Source organism: Lepidochelys olivacea, assembly GCF_965140295.1.
Source record: "Lepidochelys olivacea isolate rLepOli2 genome assembly, chromosome: 3".
NCBI lineage: Eukaryota > Metazoa > Chordata > Testudines > Cheloniidae > Lepidochelys > Lepidochelys olivacea.
The window spans coordinates 7302892-7321922 of record NC_140413.1 but is presented as its reverse complement, the minus strand read 5'-3'; the positions used below and the strand labels follow the sequence as shown (position 1 = coordinate 7321922).

Sequence of the window (19031 nt, the reverse complement as noted above, 5' to 3'; positions counted from 1 at the left end):
GCCTTGAATCTGTATGTCAGGGATGGGGAACCTTTTTTCTATCAGGGGCCATTGACCCATAAGAAAAAAGAAGTCAGTTACAGGCCACACACAGCCCCATGGGGGGGTGGGGATAGGGGCGCAGAGGCTTGGGGCTTCCCCCACAGCAGGGCAAACCAGCACTTGCAGCTCCAGCCCCGCAGGGGGGTACGGAGACTCAGGGCTTCCCCTGGGTTCTGGAGTGGGGCCAGAAATGAGGGGTTCAGGATGTGGGAGGGGAATCTGGGCTGAGGCAGGGTGTTGAGTGCAGGAGGGGGTGAGGGTTCTGGCGATGAGGGGTTTGATGTGCAGGAAGAGGCTCCAGGCTGGGGTTGAGGGGTTTGGAAAGCAGGAGTGGGCTCACGGCTGGGACAGGGGGTTGGGGGGTCTGGAAGGGAGTTAGGGTGCGGGAGGGGGTTCCCACCTGGGGCAGGGAGCTCAGGGTGTGGGCTCCGGCCGGGCAGCGCTTACCTCAGGAAGCTTCCAGGTGGCAGCGCAGCGGGACTAAGGTAGGCTCCCTGCCTGCCCCGGCTCCGTGCTACTCCCGGAAGCGGCTGGCCTGTCCAGACCCTAGGCGGAGGAGCGACCAGGCACTTCTGCCGAGCTGGTGCTGGAGCAGCACACGGAGCTTCCCGGGCCACAGAGACATGCTGACTGCTTCCGGAACTTGCGCGGAGCTGCTCAGACTTTTAACAGGCTGGCAACCCTAGCTTCCCCCCGCAGAACGAGACAGCGCTCGCGGCTCCAGGCCCGCGGTGGGGCGCCGAGGCTCGAGGCTTCAGGCCTGGAGACTTGCCGCGGGCCGTAGGTTCCCCACCCTTGCGGTATACATAATGGGCGCAATGCAGCTGTCATTCCAGTCTCTTGTCTGCTTTAAAAACTAGGTTAATACAATGTATAAAGAACAAGACTTTTTAGCCAAGCAAAAGTGGTCTCGCGTTAGGAAACATCAAGCTGGAAGAAATGTTCCCTTCAGTGCTCTGGGACATGAGCATCAGGCTAAACAGTGAAACATGTAATAGCTACCCTAGTCCAGGACAGCAAGGTCTCTTGCTTTTTCTTCCTTCTGTACAAGAACAGGTAAAAGGACACAGTCAGATATCAGGCAACTTTTCATTTTATTTCTTATAAAATATATTTTATATTGCTGCTGTAAAAATTACATTTCACATTTTTATTTTATTACAATAAAAAATAATACTTGGAAGACAGCTGAAAAAAGCTCCAATGAGACAGAAATTCACTGATATGGCATATCCCCGTTAAGCTGAATAGCATGCCAAAGAGCAGCTATTGGCAACAAATGTCCCATCCTTTCCACACTTTCTCATATCCCATAACTCCACAAAAAAAACAAGTTACACCCTACCCTAGCTTTGTGTATCTACCTGAAGACTTCCCATTTCTTTAATCCAATGGGGGTGTAGAGTGACAGAGTGGGGGGGGGGGGTCACCAGGTGCTGAACTTCACACAACACAACTGCTTTGCTTCTTTTAGGGGTCCAATCTCCCATCAACAATGAAGGGTCACAACGTGTAGGCTGGACACACTCCAGTTAATGCCTAGCAGAAAGGTTCCTATGTACATACATACATGCACAAAGAGACAATCAGACCAAACAGGTGCATATGGGAGGTGTTTCTTAGCTGAATTCACAGGTCACGGCTACCTAATGTTTGGAGGTTGAGGGGGACTTGCTTAAGATTAGAAAAGTTCTTAAGTATGGAGTCTATGCAAGAGTGACAGAAGGAAAACTAGAGTCTACCAAGTGTGGTTGGAAGCAAGTTAGAAAATTAGGCGGAGAAAAGCAAAGAAGGAAAAAAAAAATTTTTTTTAAATCTTGCTGTGTCATTTCTGCCAACAAAAAAAGTGTAAAAAATAAAATTAAAAAAGACGTGCACCAGCTGTTCCAACAAAAAAAAAAACACCCACATATAAAACAACCACCATATTGTTAAGAACTATTTTGTCCAATTAAATCTGTACCGCAAAAGCCCTCAAAATAAAGTGTAAGAATCCCCCATCCCCTTTCAAATCTTTTAAAAAACACGGATACAAAATATTCCTATGTAAGATGTTTTTTTCTTTATTATGATTAAGTAAGTGCTCTTCATTTTGGAATCAGGCATTGCAAGATGGCTATGTGTACAAACAAAGGTGCTGCAAGATGGGGAAAAAAAGCCAGTGGACAGTATTTAGTGTGTGTTAGTGGTGTAATACTTCTCTTCTGCCTACCTTCCTCCCATCCCACACACGCCTGTGATGCCAGGCAATAGCAGACGGATTCTGCATTCCTCTCTGGCCTAAGAGTTTGTGCAGCTTAGCGAGGGTATACGGTATACCACATGCTTCTATAGGTGACTGCTTATTCCAAAGTCATTTACACTTTTTTAAAAAAAAAAAATCACATTTAACAAAAGCAAAATGTTATTTTTTTCAAAACCCAATCTTCTGTCAGCAAAAAAATTATCCTTGAAATAAACATATATATAACACATACAAATGTTTGGGTTGAGGACTCTGGATTGTTCAAGGCCAGTTACTGAGGGGTGAACCTTAAAGAGGCTCATAGGATTGGTCTGATCAGCACCCGTGCGTCTGGATGCATATTTTAATTTCCTGAGTGACCCAGATTGACCTTATGAATTGCAGGGTCCTAAGCAAGAGAAGGGCCCCAAAAGTCCCAGAGAAAGAGAGGGAAGGGTGGTCAGGGTGAGTTTGTGTCCTGTTCCTCCAATCTCACGGCTGGAGAGAGAGATGAGACTACAATCAGTAAACTGCTAAGATGGCTTCATTTGAAGTCTGCAAATTGTACTAAAAGTGTCATAAAATAGGCTCTCTAAGAAGATTTCTGGACCTCTCCACTTCCTGAAAGACACAATGGGTCCAATGATTAGGGTGCTAGGCTGTAACTCAAAAGACTTGGGGGTTCAATTCCTTGCTCCACCACAAACCCTCCCATGAGTTAGGGGCTTCTGAAAAATCCCAGTAGGTGCCTATATCTGGATCTTTAGAAATCTGGCCCTTAGTCTCCCTGGATCAGATGTATGCAAGTGCCTAACTCCCAGTGAAATCAATGGGAATTAGATGGTGTCATGGGGTGCCTGGGCCCCTTTAAGGGGGAGCTGGTCTGCACCTGGGCTAACTGCCCTGGGCTGAGGCTGATCGGAGAAGTTCAGCAAAGAAGGTTTTAATGAACAGCTGGACAGCTTGAGTGACCCTACTGGTTACACCTGGAGAGGGCATGGTCAGGTAGGGAGGAGAGGAACTTAGAGGAAATGCAGGGAGGAACCCTCTCCGGGGTGGACAGTCTGAAGAAGGACCTTGAAATAGATCCCTCAAGTTGTCACACCCCGTATCTGTACAACTTGCAACTTCTGGTTGATACTACAAAGTTACTATGAAGTGGTTGCCATGAAAAATGCTGTATCACAAATGCTCCTCCAGCTATGCGTATCCACTATGGGCTAAGCAGAGCTGTATCACATCCTCTTAGTAGACCAGATACAACAGAAGGTCCTTAGAACTTATTAAGTGATAACACCTTGGAACAGTGGGTGAGTTTAGGCCTGGGGCGGGGGGGGGAAGTGGGGGGAATAAACCCAAACAGTTTTACTCTACCTCTCTGAAGGAAGGAACAAGAAGTGGAGAGCGGAAAGTTACCAAGCAGAACAAAGATACCTAGGTGTTAATGCTAGCCTTTAAAAAACACAGAGGTTGGGTGGGTCAGGAGAAGATTGAGAGACACAGGATGTTTGGGAAGAAAGAAGGAAAGACATGGATCAGCCAAGGTGAAAGTACTAGTAACTGAGCTGGGAAGAAGACTCCATGTTTCAGAACGTAAGGGTCCACAGCAGAAGGACCTGGTTGGCCCCAGAGGCTCTGACCCCAGCCCAAAGAATGCCCTGGTGAAGAAACTGAGAAATGAGCATAGGTTTTATTATTTTTGTATGGACCTGTGTATTTCTTGTATGATTCAGTAAAGAGCAACAGCGTTCTAGAACTCTGGGCAAAGTGTCTATTATGTGTCACAACTTTTATGAGTCCCCTGAGAGGGTTGAATGGTAACCCAGAAGGCTCATATTTTTGGTGCGGTTTTGGGAGAGGGGATCTTTAAGCTACAAGGGGAGTCTATGGTGTCTCAGCATTGGTTCCAGGCGCTGGGTAGTGGATGGTGAGGTCACAGCTCTCCCGAGGGAGTGTTAGAGGATCTGTGCTCCAAAAGTATGCGTAGGGATCTCAAGATTGGAACATCTGGGGATCAAGAAGGTTGATCATAGCATCTGCTGAGGTGACCAAATTTGTGACAGGGGGAAAAGCGGAATAAACTGCAGAAGTCACAATTAACTATAGTCATGCCCCCTCCCCACCCCCCCGGGGGGGGGGCAGGAAGGGGACTTGGGGCCCTGCAGGTCAGTATCATGACAATAGGTCAGAGGACTAAAGGGAACTGGAAGAGAGAGACTGAAATCTCAAACTCATAGGGCTGGAAGTGAGTTGCTGTTACTGTTTCACGTGCTGTCACTCGGTGAAGAGACTGGAACTGAAGACCCCAGGTGGGGCAGAAGACTTTTTGGTTCACTTTGGTTGTTTTAATACTGATGAAGGACATTAAGGACACATGTCCCAAAAGGGGTGGGACTCTAGAGGGAGGCAGCCAGAGGGCCAAGTACCCCATGACATGAGAGAGATGACACCACCACAAGAGGGCACTCCAGGATGGTGAGAGACAACAACGCCACAAGGGAGCGCTCTGGGATGGTGAGCCCCATAACAGGCATCTAACACATTTAGAAACCTGGCTCTCTGTGTCTCAATTCCTTACCTATAAAATAGGAACCCGAGCACTACTCTACCTCACAGAGGTGTTGTGAGGAAAAATACATTAAAGATTATGAGGTGCTCAGATACTATAATAATGAGGGATGAAAACCTTAAACAGCAGAGCCAGGAATAAGAGATGAGGCATTTCTCTGGTTCCAGGACTGGGAATGAAAAACAACTAATAATATCAGAAACTGAACTTTTTGGGCCTCAAAAGAGACTTCTATTTGAATTGCAGGCAACGGTTCTAGTCAGTTTTACTTTACCCTTCCATAACTCGAGTGCAAAAAACACAGAAGCACTTGCATGCAAGTAAGCAGCATCCAACATCAAGAGTTCAAACTGGGAGACAAGAGGTTTCCTTTCATAATTTTATCAATGGGCCCAGGTGCCAGCCTTAAAGGAAAACTGCAGTGTAACCCAAGAGATAGTTTAACCACTGCATTTGAGAGTTATGTATGCAATTCCGCAATCCTTTCTCATGTGAGTAGTCCCACTGCAGTGCTGAGGTCACTGGGAGTACTCAAACAAGCACTTCAAGGAGTAGGCCCCAAGTGCCTGAAATACAATAAAGACGAATTATTAATAAACAGAAAGGTGCATTGGCAGGTTAGGATTCAGCCAATTCAAGTCAAGTAAAAACAGCTGGAAATTAGACTGTTTTAAAGGTTTGTGGGCTTTTACATTGTTTTTGAAACGGAAACATTTAAAAATAAATAGAATATATTTTAGAATGGCCCAATTTTCACCTATGTCCTGTGAGGGGTTCAAGTAGTACCCTGGCTGCTGTGAAGCACAATTCTTCACCATGAAAATGGCAGCCCCAACTGACTATCATCAACCCCTTTCTCTGAATGGTACTTTTTAGGCGAGCAACCACAATGTCTGAAATCTCTTTTGAAATTTCATTCTTTTCCAGTATTTAGTAAAATATTAAGCCCCAGGGAGGTATAACACCACCTGGTATGACAAACCACTGCAGTATTCCTTTAAAGGTCACCTATATAGAACAGTTCAGCAACTTGTCTGCTTTCATAATCCACATTTCTCACATCAGACTAAGACAGTGGATCTCAAACTGCTAGCTCTTTATGGTGGTCATCAGAGTAAGAGTCACAGTGGAGGGACTAAAGTGTAAGAGAGGGCCTCTTACGAACTCCTTCCTTCATAAAGTATCTGAACCGCAGTCACTGAAGTCAACTGAAAGACTCCCATTGTTTTCAATGGACTTTGCATCAGACCCACATGGACCCAGCTAGAGAACCTGACCCTACTGAATCAGACCTAGATGATTCCATTGGCTCAGAATCAGTGGACTAAGTAAAAAAAACAAACAAATAGGGAGACACACTCACTTTGTTCCTGCTTCCCATAGGCCAATTTGGCAACCACCAATTTAACAGCGAGCAGAAGACTGGGTTCTAAAACAATATACTGTATATATGTATAAAATTACAAAAAAATACCAACAAGCACCCCCATATATAACCCCTTTGACTGCACCACCTGCCCCTTTATCAACCAGGCTCACGTTGATCCAGGAGGAAATAACACCCTCCTGGTCACATGAATTGTTTTTACAAAGAAAGTGTAGTCAATCCTATGGTCCTTAAAAATACACCAGGCTTGTTTCTGCCTTGCCCATGGGTTGAGCTCTGCAGTTTATGGCCTACGATTATCAAAAACGCAGCAAAAAGTCCAATGATCCCCTTCCCACCCACTCCCATTAATACAAAACCCTCAACTCTGACTGCAGCCGAGTTATGCACAACATGGACCACATGGCTCGTGTGTAGCTGCCATTTTGTATTTACAAACAGAACAGACTTCACAGCGCCAGGATTCTCTGCACAACAGAGTGTAGCATTTGAATGGCTTTAGTGACGGGGCATTCCTTGCCCTGTTAAGAGAAACCAGGACTCCTTAGTGACTGTGACAGAGCACTTCTGTGACACCCGTTGAGTTCAACACGATCAAAATGGCACCCTCTGGGGGCAGTGTCCCAGTCAACCTGCACTGCTACCATCGCATACTGTACTGAGTTCAATGATGGAAACACCACTGACTCCCCAAGACACAAAATGGGGACGTATAGAACAAAATTCTTTGCCTTTGTGCTCCAAGGTCACACAGTGAGATGGACAGAGACACTGACATTAGCAACCTGGTCGCCAGGGTCCTGTCCATGCAGGGCCAAGCTTCCACAGGACAGCTTATTGTGCCATGGGATGCACTCTGCTGCTCCTCACAGCAGCTGCAATGTGTGTGCTGGTATTGTGGCTGGACTGCACTTGCTGCCAAGTGGCTTTTCACAGCTCAGACAGTAGATTGGGCACTTCCTACATGTGGCTGATCAGCCATGAGTGCAAAGACCAAAAACAATAAAAACTGGACCTGACTGCTGGTGGTGGATTAAATGGTGCTCTTCTCCAAAATCAGAGGGGCCTATGGAACCTTTGATCTTTCCCTCCAGCTCCCCCCGCAATTCCAGAAAGACTCCTTGGGCTTGATTCTTCTCTTATTTAAACCTGTGCAAGTCAGGAGTAACTCCACTGAAGTTACACTGCTATAAGTGAGAATCAGGCAAACAGGGATAAATTCTACCCCCAGAAGACAGTAAACTGTACACAATGACAGATCAAATCAGAAACATTTGAATCATGTAAAAAGAATATGAATTTTTAAAAAATGAAAGCCAGAAAGCTGGGTTCAGACATCTTTCACAATTCAGGATTTCATAACATACGTATCTATGACACTGATTCAGCAAATGACATAAGCACGTGCTTATCTTTAAGCATGCAAGTAATCCCAACTCATTCAGCATGTACTTTAGTCCCACTGATTGCAACATAATGTAAAAATGTATGTAAGCATTTTGCTGAATTGGGGCCTAAATTTTTGTGTGTCCACCCTTTCTAGTCCTCTTGGGTTAACAATATTGATCCTGCCAACTTCGCAGAAAGCTACATCAGGTTTCAAAATAAAAACTCATTCCCTGTAGGTTAAAGAGACACTGTGAGACCCAAAAAATAGGTTTTTCAAAGAAATACATTGTTTTCATGAATCTAACAAAAAAATTAGTTTTGTTTTAAAAAAAATTTGTTTTTAATTAAAAGATAAAAATATATGTAGATGTTTATTTTAAGATTTCAACATTGCTGATGCAGCTGTATCAGAACACATAAATACCAGGAAGTGAAACTGACCAGAGACATAGCAAGTCCAGCTTTAATGTCAGAGCTGAGAGGTGTAAAAAGTAAACACAGTATCATTGGTAAAAAGCAAAGGAAAGAACTTTAAATTCCTCCCATTCCAATAATTTAAGGTGTTACTAGTAAAACATGAACATCATTTTCCTTTTTTAAGCTATGATTGTTATTCTGACAGTGCCCTTTAAACTACAGCAGACTTTGAGCTTTCTAGCCAGTCACGTAATAGAGAGAGAGATGATCCTCACCTCCTTATCCCAGCTACTGACCTGAAAGTTCAGTAGACTGTACTGTTGAGCTGGGAGATCAGTAAAGAGTTCTTTGGTCCCTGGATCACCAAATAACAAGTCTGCTGTGAACACCAAGCAACCAGCTTTCTTTCTTTCCCTCCCTATTTTTACTATAAAATAGGAGGACTTTTTTTTTTTTTTTTTACATTTGTAAAAAACCCACAGAAAGTGTAAAAAATTAATAAATCCAGCTGACATACAATATACAGAACTTGGAATTTACACACAGCTCTTGAGATCTCTGCTGAAGCCACAGGAGATAGATACCTCCAAGTTTGCTGTGCCCTGGTTGCAGCAATGACCAACTTTGGGAGCTCTCGGCTGAGAGAGAGAGAAATTCAATACTCCTGAAATGTTCATGTGCTCAGTCCAGGAATCGCTGGCAGGCCTTTTTCCACCGGCAGGCCGTGCACCACTGGTCTCGGTGCTCAATTCCATACACTTTACGGCATTTCTTGGCTTCGCCACGGACTTTTCTGCAGAGTAACAAAAATAACCGAGACGGTGACATGGTTATTAAAGCGTTACAGAGCTCAGGGGAGAAGAGAGTATGTGCAACGCAATGCAAGGTTGAGCTAAACCTGAGGAGGAAGCCCCAGTGTGAACAAAGCATTAGACGTTCCCAGTAGAGAGCAACCCTGCAATAGCAGAGGGATGGGCTGAACCCACAGTAACATCTCTTGCTTATGTGGCAGCTTCTAGAATTCTAAGGGCTTGTCTGCACTTGAAATGTCACAGCATTGCAGCTGCAACTACACTCCTAGAGCACTTCAGTGTAGACACCACCCATGCTGACAGGAGGGATCCTCCCACAGGTGTAGGTAATCCACCTCCCCGAGAGTTCTCCGCAAGAGTTCTTCTGTTGACCGAGCACTGCCTACACCGGGGCTTAGGTCAACTTAACTAAGTCTCTCAAGGGTGTGGATTTTTCACACCCCTGAGTGACGCAGCTGGGTTGACCTAACTTTTTGGTGCAGACCAGGCCTACGTCAAAGGGCTGTTCCCATCCTGAGGGAGTCCAAAGAAAGTGGAAGTTTAAACCAAAGCGTTTCCTTCTTTTCTTTTGGACTGTTTTCCATCAAGACTCAGCAATACTAGCCATCTCCACAGCACCATTATTAGAATGCTAATAGAGAGGAAGGCTGTTCTTATTGTTAAGGTACCGGACTGAGATTCAAAAGATTGAGAGTCAATTCACAGCTCTGCCACAGGCTCCATGTGTGATCCATGGCAAACCACTTGATCTGTGTTGTGAATTCCCCATTTGTAAAATGGGGATAACAACACTTCCTTTCTCCCACGCTTTATTTCTCGTCTATTTAAACCCATAAGCTCTTTGGGGCAGGGACTGTCTCTTACTATGTGTATTATGCACAGTGCCTATGCATAATAGCTGATCTTAGTTGGGGCAAATAATTCAAATACAGAATAATACCCGCTTTCATTCTGAAGAGTCACAAGCAGCAGACAAACTAAATACAGAGTTCAGTCATCCACCATTTAAATGCAGTCACCTCTGGGGTGGAATGTGGAAGCTACTCTGAACCAGCAGCGCTACATAAGAGTTTTTAGAAGGAGAAATGAAGAACAGTGTCCCCAGTTATTCAGTATTTAGGCAAAGCTATTACATGCAGACAGCAAAGAGGAAGTATAATACAACAGGTTGGTGGATTGAATGGACATACTGGAACAGTTATGGACCTGACCTAAATTAGACTGTATAAAAGCCAGTCAGCCAGTCAGCTGCGAACCAGCTGAGCAGCGAACAGCAGAGCAGCGAACAGAGGGAGTTTGCCTGGGAATTCCCCAGGGAGAGCCTGCTGAGGCTTACATCTTGCCGGCTTCTCTGAGAAGTTACTACAACTCCTGAGTGAGCTAGTAGAAGGAAGATAATATGGATGGGGGGTGTTCAGCTGTTGTGACCTGCACTGGATGTACCATGTTTGTCTTTCTTCCACAGGACAGAAGCAACTTTGTCTGTACAAAGTGCAAGCTGGTCTCCATATTGGAAGAGAATATTGGAGAAATGAATATCGACCCTGCATTGCATAAGAGAAACTGAAGACTTCCTGGACAGACGTCAGGATATGCTTCTACGGGCACAATGTTCTGAAGATTCAGAGCAGGCTGCGCAGCGGGGACAGGAGGACGGTGAATAAATTTAGCAGCATGTGACCTCCGGAAGAAGAAAGGGGAGCATCCCTGTACCAGCAGGGCAGATACAGGTAAGTAACCGTTTTCATGTTTTCTCCACAGGTACTAATGCGGAGAGTGGACCAGATGATACATCTGAGGGAAGGGAACAAAAGGAGACTCTGCCAATTGGAAGGCATGAGATGCACTGTCCTAGGGTTGGGGGTTCCACGACCACCTCTCCCAAGAGAAGGAGGCGGGTGGTGGTGGTTGGGGACTCTCTCCTCAGGGGGACTGAGTCATCTATCTGCCGCCCTGACTGGGAAAACCGAGAAGTCTGCTGCTTGCCAGGAGCTAGGATTCACGATGTGACAGAGAGACTGCCGAGACTCATCAAGCCCTCGGACCGCTACCCCTTCCTGCTTCTCCACGTGGGCACCAATGATACTGCCAAGAATGACCTTGAGCAGATCACTGCGGACTACATGGCTCTGGGAAGAAGGATAAAGGAGTTTGAGGTGCAAGTGGTGTTCTCGTCCATCCTCCCCGTGGAAGGAAAAGGCCTGGGCAGAGACCGTTGAATCGTGGAAGTCAATGAATGGCTATGCAGGTGGTGTCGGAGAGAAGGCTTTGGATTCTTTGACCATGGGATGATGTTCCAAGGAGGAGTGCTAGGCAGAGACGGGCTCCACCTTAAGAAGAGAGGGAAGAGCATCTTTGGAAGCAGGCTGGCTAACCTAGTGAGGAAGGCTTTAAACTAGGTTCACTGGGGGAAGGAGACCAAAGCCCTGAGGTAAGTGGGGAAGTGGGATACCGGGAGGAGGCACGAGCAGGAGCGCGTGAGAGGGGAGGGCTCCTGCCTCATACTGAGAAAGAGGGGCGATCAGCGAGTTATCTCAAGTGCCTATACACAAATGCAAGAAGCCTGGGAATCAAGCAGGGAGAATTGGAAGTCCTGGCACAGTCAAGGAATTATGATGTGATTGGAATAACAGGGACTTGGTGGGATAACTCACATGACTGGAGTACTGTCATGGATGGATATAAACTGTTCGGGCAGGGCAGAAAAGGTGGGGGAGTTGCACTGTATGTAAGGGAGCAGTATGACTGCTCAGAGCTCAAGTATGAAACTGCAGAAAAACCTGAGAGTCTCTGGATTAAGTTTAGAAGTGTGAGCAACAGGGGTGATGTCATGGTGGGAGTCTGCTATAGACAACCGGACCAGGGGGATGAGGTAGACGAGGCTTTCTTCCGGCAACTCGCAGAAGTTACTAGATCGCACGCCCTGGTTCTCATGGGAGACTTCAATTACCCTGATATCTGCTGGGAGAGAAATACAGCGGTGCACAGGCAATCCAGGAAATTTTTGGAAAATGTAGGGGACAATTTCCTGGTGCAAGTGCTGGAGGAACCAACTAGGGGCAGAGCTCTTCTTGACCTGCTGCTCACAAACCGAGAAGAATTAGTAGGGGAAGCAAAAGTGGATGGGAACCTGGGAGGCAGTGACCATGAAATGGTCGAGTTCAGGATCCTGACACAGGGAAGAAAGGAGAGCAGCAGAATATGGACCCTGGACTTCAGAAAAGCAGACTGACTCCCTCAGGGAACTGATGGGCAGGATCCCCTGGGAGAATAACATGAGGGGGAAAGGAGTCCAGGAGAGCTGGCTGTATTTTAAAGAATCCTTATTGAGGTTACAGGGACAAACCATCCCGATGTGTAGAAAGAATAGTAAATATGGCAGGCGATCAGCTTGGCTTAACAGTGAAATCCTTACTGATCTTGAACACAAAAAAGAAGCTTACAAGAAGTGAAAGATTGGACAAATGACCAGGGAAGAGTATAAAAATATTGCTCGGGGATGTAGGATTGAAATCAGGAAGGCCAAATCACACCTGGAGTTGCAGCTAGCAAGGGATGTTAAGAGTAACAAGAAGGGTTTCTTCAGGTATGTTAGCAACAAGAAGAAAGTCAAGGAAAGTCTGGGCCCCTTACTGAATGAGGGAGGCAACCTAGTGACAGAGGATGTGGAAAAAGCGAATGTACTCAATGCTTTTTTTGCCTCTGTCTTCTCGAACAAGATCAGCTCCCAGACTACTGCACTGGGCAGCACAGCATGGGGAGGAGGTGACCAGCCCTCTGTGGAGAAAGAAGTGGTTCGGGACTATTTAGGAAAGCTGGACGAGCACAAGTCCAAGGGGCCGGATGCGCTGCATTCGAGAGTGCTAAAGGAGTTGGCAGATGTTATTGCAGAGCCATTGGCCATTATCTTTGAAAACTCATGGCAATTCGGGGAAGTCCCGGACGACTGGAAAAAGGCTAATGTAGTGCCCATCTTTAAAAAAGGGAAGGAGGAGGATCCGGGGAACTACAGGCCAGTCAGCCTCACCTCAGTCCCTGGAAAAATCATGGAGCAGGTCCTCAAGGAATCAATTCTGAAGCACTTAGAGGAGAGGAAAGCGATCAGGAACAGTCAGCATGGATTCACCAAGGGCAAGTCCTGCCTGACTAATCTAATTGCCTTCTATGAGGAGATAACTGGCTCTCTGGATGAGGGGAAAGCAGTGGACGTGTTGTTCCTTGACTTTAGCAAAGCTTTTGACACTGTCTCCCACAGTATTCTTGCCAGCAAGTTAAAGAAGTATGGACTGGATGAATGGACTATAAGATGGATAGAAAGTTGGCTAGATTGTTGGGCTCAACGGGTAGTGATCAATGAATGGCTCCATGTCTAGTTGGCAGCCGGTGTCAAGTGGAGTGCCCCAAGGGTCGGTCTGGGGGGTGGTTTTGTTCAATATCTTCATAAATGATCTGGAGGATGGTGTGGATTGCACTCTCAGCAAATTTGCAGATGACAATAAACTGGGAGGAGAGGTAGATTAGCTGGAGGGCACGGATAGGATACAGAGGGACCTAGACAAATTAGAGGATTGGGCCAAAAGAAATGTGATGAGGTTCAACAAGTACAAGTGCAGAGTCCTGCACTTAGGAAGGAAGAATCCCATGTCCTTCTACAGACTAGGAACTGAGTGGCTCGGCAGCAGTTCTGCTTAAAAGGACCTAAGGGTGACAGCGGACGAGAAGCTGGATATGAGTCAACAGTGTGCCCTTGTTGCCAAGAAGGCCCATGGCATTTTGGGATGTATACGTAGGGGCACTGCCAGCAGATCGAGGGACATGATCGTTCCCCTCTATTCGACATTGGTGAGGCCTCATCTGAGTACTGTGTCCAGTTTTGGGTCCCACACTACAGGAAGGATGTGGAAAAACTGGAAAGAGTCCAGCGGAGGGCAACAAAAACGATTAGGGGACTGGAACACATGACTTATGAGGAGAGGCTGAGGGAACTGGGATTGTTTAGTCTGCGGAAGAGAAGAATGAGGGGAGATTTGATAGCTGCTTTCAACTACCTGAAAGGGGGTTCCAAAGAGGATGGATCTAGACTGTTCTCAATGGTAGCAGATGACAGAACGAGGAGTAATGGTCTCAAGTTGCAGTGGGGGAGGTTTAGGTTGGATATTAGGAAAAACTTTTTCACTAGGAGGGTGGTGAAGCACTGGAATGCGTTACCTAGGGAGGTGGTAGAATCTCCTTCCTTAGATATTTTTAAGGTCAGGCTTGACAAAGCCCTGGCTGGGATGATTTAGTTGGGGATTGGGTCCTGCTTTGAGCACGGGGTTGGACTAGATGACCTCCTGAGGTCCCTTCCAACCCTGATATTCTATGAGTCTATGATTCTATAGCAGGGTGGGAAGCTCTGATGGCTTCACCTGAAGGCTAGAGTCCAGAAATCTGAGAACCAAGGTATGATACAGTGGAGATCCGTTATTATTTATAAAGTGCCACACACAGCTGCATGGCAGAGCTGGGGCTGGCAGAAAGCACATCATTTTCCTTTTTTAAACAGGAACAAGAAGGAAGGGGGCAGAGGACAGCAACTGACCCCTCAGGTTTGGGGCCCCCGAGCAACAGGAGCCTTCTGGGATGGGGATGGAGGATACTGAGGCTACTGTAGAAGATTCTCACACAGCTTTTGAAATACGGAAGGGCCAGCTCTGGTCTTTGCTGAGGAAGGGCCCCAGGGTAACCCTGGACTAGGGAGGAATGCACCTGGTCTCCTGAACATGTGAAGTCTTCTTGGGGTTTTCTCAGGAACATGGGGCAATTCCCCTGCAGGGCACTAACCTACTCGGGGGACCACAAGTGTAGACCCCGGCCCAACGTAGAGTTATGCAGGTGTGACAGCACCAGGCCTATCACCTGGATGCACATTAGACATGTCTGGGCTAGTCTGTTAACGTCTTGTACAAGGCTAAAGAGGCTGGGTTGAAAAGACCTATTCAGGCAGAAGCCCCAGCAAGGAGGCTATGCAGACTGGAGGGGTGATTAGGCTTTAACCAATACAAAATAGCCACAGGAGAAGATTATAAGCCTCTAAAACGTCCCCATTAACATCTCACCATCCTAGATCACCCAGTCCCAGAGCATCCATGATTTCTACAGTGCCCAAAAGCACGCTGAGCACCTCAGAAGAACATATCAAAAGACAAGGTGCTGATGCCAGGTTCCGAGCTAGCCAGGGACCTGACACAGGAAGGACAAGGTCTGTAGTGAGGTCATGGGGTACCTCAGTTTGGGTACGTGCATCAGGAGATTTCATTACCTATCATTCTTATTATTTTAGTTCATGCTTCTTGTAAGCCAGGTGATCAAGGGAGTTCAAAGGGAGGCTCCTAAGCTAGGAGAGGTTGGTGGCTTGGTTAACAGGGATTGGCAGAGTGTTCTAAGCAGGGTTTGCATGGAAGTGGCTTAGGAAATACAAGGCTGTCCTCCTTTGCAGAATGGAGGAGACAGGAGGAAACTTGATAGGAGACAGGTTTCAGGAGTAACAGCCGTGTTAGTCTGTATTCGCAAAAAGAAAAAGGAGTACTTGTGGCACCTTTGAGACTAACCAATTTATCTGAGCATAAGCTTTCGTGAGCTACAGCTCACTTCATCGGATGCATACTGTGGAAAGTGTAGAAGATCTTTTTATACACACAAACCATGAAAAAATGGGTGTTTACCACTACAAAAGGTTTTCTCTGCAAAAGGTTTTCTCTGGCCCAACTTGATTATCATACACATTGTAAGGAGAGTGATCACTTTAGATAAGCTATTACCAGCAGGAGAGTGGGTTGGGGGGAGAGAAAACCTTTTGTAGTGGTAAACACCCATTTTTTCATGGTTTGTGTGTATAAAAAGATCTTCTGTACTTTCCACAGTATGCATCCGATGAAGTGAGCTGTAGCCCACGAAAGCTTATGCTCAAATAAATTGGTTAGTCTCTAAGGTGCCACAAGTACTCCTTTTCTTTTTGGTAGGAGACAAGGCCAGAGATCTGGGCCAGGGCAGAAGTGAGTCAATAATAATTGGCACCTGGACAGCACTTTCTCTCTGGGGATATCAAAGAACTCGGAGGACATTATTTGTTACCGCAGCTACTCATGGAGCAGCACCCCACAGTGGGAGGCGCCATGCAAACACAGAACAAAGAGATGGCCGCTGCTCCAAAGAGCTTAGCCTCAGAAAGTTTCTGGGAAATTATTATTATCATCCTCATTCTGGAGATGGGGAAACTGAGGCACAGAGAAGTTAAGTGATTTGCCCAGGATCACAGAGAGTCTGTTGCACAGTTGGGAAGAGAACCCAGGACTTCAGATATTCAGTCCCATGTTTCCCCCAAAAGGACAGTTACAACCATCTTTTATACCACCTAAAAGACTGTCAAATAAGAAGTTTTTCCATCTAAAAACTCTCTTCACCTAAAGGCAACAAGGGACATGGTTAAAATGAGAGCCTCACGTAATACTTTTACATTCCAAATGCTTTAACTGTTTTTCCTTCTTTCTGTATATCTTTAATAAAAGGTTAAAAGGATGTTTAAATGGTGTGTTTGCCATGGTACTAAATCTCTCTGCCAAACCCGGAACCTTGTTTAACACTGTTTAATGTTGGTCAGTGACAGGGCCACATTAACACCTTTGACTCTTTGGGCCCATATAATCCACCTAAATTATATCTTTGACTCTTTGGGCCCATATAATCCACCTAAATTAATACAACACAACCATAACAACATCCTTCCTCTCAAAAAGAAAAGGGAGGACTCGTGGCACCTTAGAGACTAACCAATTTATTTGAGCATAAGCTTTCGTGAGCTACAGCTCACTTCATTGTATGCATTCAGTAGCTCATGAAAGCTTATGCTCAAATAAATTGGTTAGTCTCTAAGGTGCCACAAGTCCTCCTTTTCTTTTTGCGAATACAGACTAACACGGCTGCTACTCTGAAACCTTCCTCTCTCACTGTCCCACCTGCAATGGTGTAACCATACCCAGCTGTCCCTGTGCAGGATATGGTATCAGCTCATTACTACCTATGTTAACACTCTCTCTTCTCCGACAGTACCAGGGCAGCATGGTCCCCACCCGCTTCCCCTCTCTGCAAACTCTTACCTGGTGCCACTGGGAGCCTTGGGAGGAGACGCGACGATCAGGTGTGACTTCAGCATTGATGTCGGCTGTTGGTGTTCACTGAAGCTCAGTGATCTGCTTCGAACCTGCACATGAGAATCAATTCCAGATCTATGAGTCATCACACACACCAGAGCTCGCTTTCTGCTGCTGAGATCTGTCCAGTCAGACGAATCCAGCCCAGTCTCTGTACTCAATAGCCTATGGAGACTGGTTTTATTGCGTGCGTAAAGCAGCATAGAGAACATAGCTCAACCATGTGGTGCCATGTCCTCTGAGCTGGTGGCAATGCACAGATCTCCTGTCAGGCAGCACATAAGCTTCAGGGAGTGACAAAGGGTAAACCAGGTTCTCTTTAAAACTCCCACTCCCTATGCCCTCCCACCCCTGCCCGATCACCCTTTCCAAGGTGCTGGGCAATTAACTGTGTAAAGAAAAAAGAGCCAAGCAAGCGTGACTCACCGGGGAGAGAGAAGGGATGGTGGAGGTGGCAGCAGCCCAGCTGATGCTGGTGAATATGTGTGGTGACACCGGAATCTGAATTGACGGTAAGGCCTGTAGAAGGAAAGGGGAGCAAAGGTTAGTGGTTTAACATTAACCCTTCAGAGGCAGTGTTGGTAACTGCAAGGACAGGGAAGCCAGGACTCCTGGTGTTGGATCATATTAAAGAAGTTCTGTATTAAAATCACAAATGAGTTTGATCCCCCATAGTTTAAATTCCAGGGTATTACTAATTAAGAGGTCTCTTGGTTTTTGGTACTGTTTCTCTCCCTCTGTGTGTGAAACTTGCAAGCTGCTAATTGTGTTAGTACATTCTAAGACAAAGTCTGTTCTCAAAGCAATTCTTTGTAACAACAACTACTCACACAGAGAGAGACTCAAAGCAATACTCTGTAATAACAGAAACAGCACCAGAGACTCCCTGTCCTTTTGTTGTATTCATCTCGCTTTGTTAACAATTGTGACTAAAATAGAGATAGAGGAAGTATGTGGATGGATGCTTGGTGTGGATAACAACTGAATGATCAGGGGGGTGCCAGCCTAAGAATCCGGTGTCCATCGGCTGAAGCAGGCGTCAAGTGGAAATAACCAGAGGACCCCCGGAGGGCAGACTAGAATCCACCCAACAGCCTCAAGAATGGGAGAACCAAAGAACAAGATAACATCTGGCAGCACGGAGCCGTCAGGAATATGCCATCTGCTGATTGATTCAGCAACAGCATGATGAAGCAATTCCCATAGACTGGCATAGGAAGAAATTCCTATAAAAATGGACTCTAGAAAGTGAGAACTTTGGGATCTGATTCTGCAAACCAACCTCCAGGAGCATCAGATGAGCATCTGACAAGGCCCTGCTCCCTCCTCATGTTCAGGTCACCTGGCCAGTGGCTTGGCATGAGCAACTCTAAGGCTGGTAACTAGGATAACAATCTTGCAGAACCTGTGTGTGTGTGAATGAATGTGTGAATAAGTATGAAATTGAATGGAATGTTACAGCTATAACTAACTGCTTACTATGATTCTTTCTGTATTCACAATAAATGTGGCATTTTGCCTTTTCCCCTTTAATAAGATCCTGCTGGTTTTTATTTTATTGGTATAACACTGGTTTCCATCTGACTATCACTGACTCACTGGGTGAATTGGCCAAACACCTCAGAACCTCAATACCCCTCCTCCCTGACTTTTGCGCTCTGAACCATGCAGCCTGCATGTTCTCTTAATGGAGTTTTTAAAAGATGTTTCTTAGGTAAATTCCTTAACCTGGAACGATTTCACTAAGTCCCACCAGAACACCTTCTCCAGGACCATTATAAGGTCTGGAGAAGAGGGTACCTGACCTGCCAGCCACAGGAGCTGTGGGATACCAGCCTTCAGAGCCCCTACTCCAGCACAGACTCTGAGCTCCACTGGGCAGACACCTAACACAGCTTCTGGCCTGCTTCAGAGTCCAGAGGCAGAGTCCCCCACCCTTAGCAAGGCTGCACCTTTAGTTCACTTTTCAGCATGCAGCCTCAGCAACCATATGTGCATAGCA

General features: G+C 46.1%; 1 protein-coding gene across 1 annotated transcript in view; it reads right to left on the bottom strand.

Moving 5' to 3' along the window:
• Nucleotides 1–1797: 1797 nt before the first annotated feature.
• Nucleotides 1798–19031, bottom strand: part of ZNF395 (zinc finger protein 395) — a gene marked incomplete at its 5' end in the record, with an annotated part of 54788 nt that continues 37554 nt past the window's right edge. The window contains 3 exon segments of the mRNA XM_084622358.1: nucleotides 1798–8821; nucleotides 16976–17079; nucleotides 17456–17548. Coding sequence (XP_084478484.1) covers nucleotides 8710–8821; nucleotides 16976–17079; nucleotides 17456–17548 — 309 coding nt within the window. The 3' untranslated portion in view covers nucleotides 1798–8709.